The 6,129-nt window shown below is 31.1% G+C and overlaps 1 protein-coding gene across 1 annotated transcript; it reads right to left on the bottom strand.

The window, feature by feature from the left end:
• Nucleotides 1-1,664: 1,664 nt before the first annotated feature.
• Nucleotides 1,665-4,133, bottom strand: LOC139482132 (toll-like receptor 4). The gene has a single exon (XM_071265819.1). The coding sequence runs from the start codon at nucleotides 4,116-4,118 to the stop codon at nucleotides 2,016-2,018; it is 2,103 nt and encodes a 700-aa protein (XP_071121920.1). The 5' UTR covers nucleotides 4,119-4,133; the 3' UTR covers nucleotides 1,665-2,015.
• Nucleotides 4,134-6,129: the final 1,996 nt, after the last annotated feature.

Below are 6,129 nucleotides of genomic sequence, written 5' to 3'. Positions count from 1 at the left end.
AACTCCGTTAGAAAACCATCAGTCTTGTATATGTTTTTAAAATATGAATATGTGACGGGTAACTTTTTTTTTCTTCTAAAGAAATATAAAATAAAACATGATTTATTAATAAAACAAGTCATTTATACATGATTTATATAAAGTTACATGAAATCTGTAAGAAAACCACCAGACTTGTATTATGTTTTAAAAATTTGGCTTTTCTATTCACTTGATAAATTATTTGATTATAACCTGTTCAAAGAGGAAGTTTGCAGATATAGTGTAAATTATATTTGCAGCATGGTGTTTTAAAAAAAGTTTCTGCATAATATTAGATTCCACAAATTTTATTATTGATTCTGATAATATATATGAATTTATATGATGCACAAACTTCGGTATGAAAAACGGAAGGTCTTGATATGGGTAAGGGAAGAATTATGATATATTTCGCTCATTTCTTTATTCTTCAATATGTTATACGTTTTCCTCTATTCATTCTGTTTTGCGTCCTTTTTTTCCCTGCCAAACCAATGTAAGCTCTTGTGCAGACGTTTACACGACGGGTGCCACATGTGAAGCAGGATCTGCTTACCCTTCCGGAGCACCTGAGATCACCCCTAGGTTTTTGTTGGGGTTCGTGTTGTAATTAATAGTCATTTTGAATATGAATATGTGACGGGGTAACCTTTGTATTTTCTTCTAAAGAAATATTAAATGAAACATAATAATTCATTTATATACCTGAACTGAATAAAATTACATGAACTCCGTTAGAAAACCATCAGTCTTGTATATGTTTTAAAAATATGAATATGTGACGGGGTAACTTTTTTTTTCTTCTAAAGAAATATAAAATAAAACATGATTTATTAATAAAACAAGTCATTTATACATGATTTATATAAAGTTACATGAAATCTGTAAGAAAACCACCAGACTTGTATTATGTTTTAAAAATTTGGCTTTTCTATTCACTTGATAAATTATTTGATTATAACCTGTTCAAAGAGGAAGTTTACAGATATAGTGTAAATGATATTTGCAGCATGGTGTTTTAAAAAATGTTTCTGCATAATATTAGATTTCCACAAATGTTATTATTGATTCTGATAATATATATGAATTTATATGATGCACAAACTTCGGTATGAAAAACGGAAGGTCTTGATATGGGTAAGGGGAGAATTATGATATATTTCGCTCATTTCTTTATTCTTCAATATGTTATAAGTTTTCCTCTATTCATTCAGTTTTGCGTCCTTTTTTTCTGCCAACCTAATGTAAGCTCTTTTGCAGACGTTTACACGACGGGTGCCACATGTGGAACAGGATCTGCTTACCCTTCCGGAGCACCTATGTTTTTGTTGGGGTTCGTGTTGTTTATTTTTTAGTTTTCTTTGTTGTGTCTTGTTTGCTGTTGTTTGTTTGTCTTTTTCATTTTTAGCCATGGCGTTGTCAGTTTGTTTTAGATTGATATCTTTCGTCCCTCTTTCACATGATCATGCAAATTATACCTATCAAGAAATATTGTATGTTCTTTAAAGCTTATCAAAACATGAATAAACTCTGGTTTAATCTATGAAAAACACATTGATTGGACAAAAGAAAGGGGGAGGGAGGAGGTTTACAGTTTGTGATTGGTCAAAAAATCATGAGTGAGAATATCTAAAAAGAGAAAATAAAGAAAAATTATATCTATTTTTAACGATGAAACATACAATATGTCAATAGATCCATCCAACTTGTTGACTGCATGTTTGGAATTCTTTATAGTTTAGATAGTACGAAATGGGGGTTTAAGTACGAATGATTCAAATAAATCTAACAATAATAAGTAATACTTAATATGCTTAACATATTTTTTTTAGAACAGAAATGAAATAATTGTTGTTAATATAACGGCAGTTTGACTGTTCCTCTGGTGTCTATCGCCCTTCTTCCCTTGTGAAACACACCTATAAAACAAAATGTATGCCGGAAGTCCTTGTATATCAATTAAGATTTACGGCGTCAAATAGAGGACATATTAACTAGTAGGATTTGATTGCCTTTTTAAGCTGTTCCCAAAAAACAACATCGCCGTATTCATCATCTGGATACTCAATATATGATTGACAATGAACTTGTTCTAGTATTTTCAGTGGAAGATCATAAGCAGACATTTGCTTGTAAAATACTAGGAAAAGAATGTTCTCGCAATTTCGTTCATAAATACTCTCCATTTTAGCCATATTATATTCGAACATACACCAGTGCGAAGCTAAATAATTTGCAGACATAATGACAATAGTTTTCCGACTATTATGAATTGCGGATGTGATATTAGTGGCGATGTCATTTCCCGGTAAGAAATTACGCCTATGCAAGCACAATTGGATTCCACCATTTTTCTCTAGATTATTGAGAAGTTTATTGTGGACAAATGTGTCATCCTCATTTGCATATGACACAAAAGCATCGTACATATATAGTCGTTTATCTTTGTTATCTGAATGAGGTTCAGGATCATACCATTTAACTTTGACCATGTAGTAAATATAGCGTAGTTTCCATCTGTATCTGTAAACAATACCACCACAAAGAATAAAAATAAACATCAAAACTCCTATCGTTAATCCAATTATTAAACCTCCATATGACATACATTCTTTTTGTATGGTTTTTAATACTTCTTTAGGGTTTCGAAGAAAGATGGTGTTTTGTGATGTTTTACATTTGTATTCACTCTGACGATGAAGATAAGTGGGTGTATCAACTATCCATTTGACGAAAGACAGAGAATCACAATTACATACAAGATTATTTCCACCAAGATCAATGGTGAGATTTGTATTCATTTTAGCTATTGAGTCCAATCCGTTCATGGCATATTTACTCAGCATAGATATTCTATTATTCCTTAAATCCAAAAACATGAGCTTTTTCATATGAGAAAGTTTGAAGTTGATATCATCAATCATATTTTCACTGAGGTCTAATCTTTCTAAATTGTGTTGCTCTTTAAATAAGAGATTTGGTATATTTGCAATTTTATTTTTTGAAAGATTAATGCACTCGACGTTATAGAGGTTCTGAAATATTTCTCCATTGACATCCGTTGGTAGAACAAGTCCTAAAAGATTATTTTGTAGCAGTAAACATCTTAAATTGATGAAATCTGAACTGAAAAATGTCTTTGAAACATTTGAACAAAAGTTTGTCGATAGGTCTAAATGTGTCAGTTTCTTTAGATTAGTAAAAGGGCCTGTCCATGTATGCAAGACATTATCACTTAAAATAACATTTTCTATTTCATTTGCACTGAAATTTAATTTTGGTAATTCAAATTTCATATTGCTGGACCTCAGTGCAAGTGTTGTCATTTTTCCTGGTACAGGAAAAACAAACATTCCAGCTTCCTTTTTCAACATTTCTAAAATTGGGAGTTCTTTAAATAACCAGTTGTTTTCAGAATTGATGGTAACAGTTTCTTCTTTAATAGTACATTCCTCAACGTAGGATGTGGTCACATCATGAGGAGAATCATTATCAGAAACTTCTAGTGTGGAAATTGGTAATGCCGTTAGATCAAAAATATATTTGCCTACAGAAAAAATATTGTCCTTTACATTTACACTTTTAAATGACTCAGGTAAAAATTTCATTGCTCCGGATTCTATTCTCTTAATATGGTTCCCGGCGGCTTCAAGTCTAACAATGGATGTATTTTTTAAATTCCAAATGTGGGAAGTTTTCAGAACTGTAGATAATCCCAATAAACCATGAATATAGTTTACTTTCAAGATTTCAATTGTCGAATGCTGTAAATCGGTTGTAATATTTTCAAGAGCTTCGAATCTTAAACATGTATTGAAAGAAACGTCAAGTTCCACTATCTTTCTTAATAACTTAAACGTTCCTTTGAAAATATGTTGTATTTTACATTTGGATAAGTGTAAATGAGTCAATTGAGGCAGGAACAAGAATGTCTTCTCTGTAAGAATATTCATTTTACAATTACCGGTGAAACCAGATACATCTATAATTGCTAGTTTATTTAAATTTACAAATTTCTCATCGAAAATTGCAATTTTGTCTGAAACATAATCTATTGACAGCGATTCTAGTGACCGTAGTTTCCATAAATTTGGCATGAATGATGTATGGACATTTCTTTTCAAATTCAAACTTTTCAAGTTTTCCAAGAAATAAAAGGCTGAATAGTCAATCGACTTGTTTTCATATTTCAAATCATTGTTGCTAAGATTTAAAGAGAGTAAATTTGTGAGTCCTTTAAATGAGTTTTTTTGTATTTGACTTATTCTATTGAAAGACAAATCCAAAGTGGTCAGTAAAGAGTTGCCTTCGAAAATCCCATCTTCTATTGTACTGATATTATTGTTTTTGAGAGATAAGTCTTGTAGATTGTTTGGTAACCTAGGTATACGAAGTAGATGTTTGTCTGAACAATCTGCTATAAGATTTTCTGAACCAGAAACTTTTTTGCATAGACAAGAACAAGCGAACTGACATGCTTTCCACTCAATTATTTTGTCGGGTATTGCCAGTTTGCAGCTGATAAGTAATGCAAAAAGAGCAAACAGGTTGTTAGAATAGTTTAAGAACCCTGGAAAGAAAATATGACACTTTAAAATTAATGGTGCCAATTTAAATAATAAAATGCAATCCTGTTCTATTGGATAAATTAGACACTAAATCACTAAAGATTAGCAAGATAAACTAGATGAATAATTATATCAAATCATAGTTTTGGAAGTTTTGGAACTTTGTAACCTGTTGAAAAGTTTGCCATAAATCGTAAAGGTATAAAATTAAAAATGAAAGTGTAGGGTAAATATATATAGGAAGATGTAGTGTGGGTGCAAATGAGACAACTCTCCATCCAATGTCTAAATGTCTAGTTAGAATATAAGGCAGATAATTTGTCTCAATGTTAAATGTATCCAGATTAAAGGTCTGTGCTCTAATAAATCAAGTTATGGAGTTATTGTTCTTGTTAATGAGATTGCTCATTCTGATTATAATCAAGTACCTGTTCTACTTCAGGAATCTCGGAAGTGATTAACTATTAATAATACCCTTTGATGTTTGTCTGTATTGAAATTTGTATTTATGTGAGAACGAAAACTGTAAAATTCTTTTTTTTTTTAAATTAAACACACTTTTTCAAAACTCGGTGCCATTTTGAGCTTGGCATACTGTAGAGACACCTGTTGACGACACTATGTTGACTTCTAGCTGTCGGTTGTCATTGAATTGCATTCCCAAAACATATTTCTCTTGTATTCATATAGTTATATTTGTATGAGTATACATGTCGTTTAAAAAAATACTTTATTAGACTAACTTGTGCGGGTAAAGAATAGTGAAACGTATCAAACAAATAACATTAAAAAACAATAGTCAGAGACGATGGTTGCACAACATAAAACAACAAAGACAAGTCTGTTTTAACATTATTCAACATGTTCAATGTTAGATTAAACTTGTTCTGTGAGTAGTCACTTTTTTTGTGACGTGCATATTTAATATGTATCCACTTTAAGGAATACTCACACTTGAGTATTATTGCTTATTGGGTACTTTTGTAGCATGATTTCTCAAACATCTGTAACTGTTTGATGTGGCTAGGTTTGTGTTTTTTTCACAGTTTAAATATATGTTTTAACTCATCCATTTTAAATGCTTTGTGGCAAATTTAATGCAACTGTCATACAAGTGAGAGGTTTAACAAACTTTAAAACCAAGTTCATTTTACCATTTCTTCATAAGAAAATGCCTATACCAGTCAGGAATATGATAGTAGTTATCCTTCGTTTGATGTATTTGAGCTTTTGAATTTGACATTTGAATAGGGACTTCCGTTTTTCCTCGGAGTTCAGAATTATTTTTTTGTAGTATCTTGTATGCAGGCGGACACAAGACTATTTGACTATTATGAATCATTAAAGAATGGTACGTCATTCCCTTTCTGACCAGGTTAAAACCAATCTTTTATGACTCCTTACCTAAGCTTAATTGATTTTTTAGGATCGTTAATGCGAGATTGAAATGTTTATGACAAAACTCATCTTTCTCACAGTGTTACGTATGTTTTTCCTTTATCTATTGATCGCAATTAACATATCAAAATGACTCCGTTTG

The sequence above is a fragment of the Mytilus edulis genome, chromosome 7 (genome assembly GCF_963676685.1).
Source record: "Mytilus edulis chromosome 7, xbMytEdul2.2, whole genome shotgun sequence".
Taxonomy (NCBI): Eukaryota; Metazoa; Mollusca; class Bivalvia; order Mytilida; family Mytilidae; genus Mytilus; species Mytilus edulis.
This window is presented reverse-complemented; position numbering and strand designations above follow the sequence as displayed.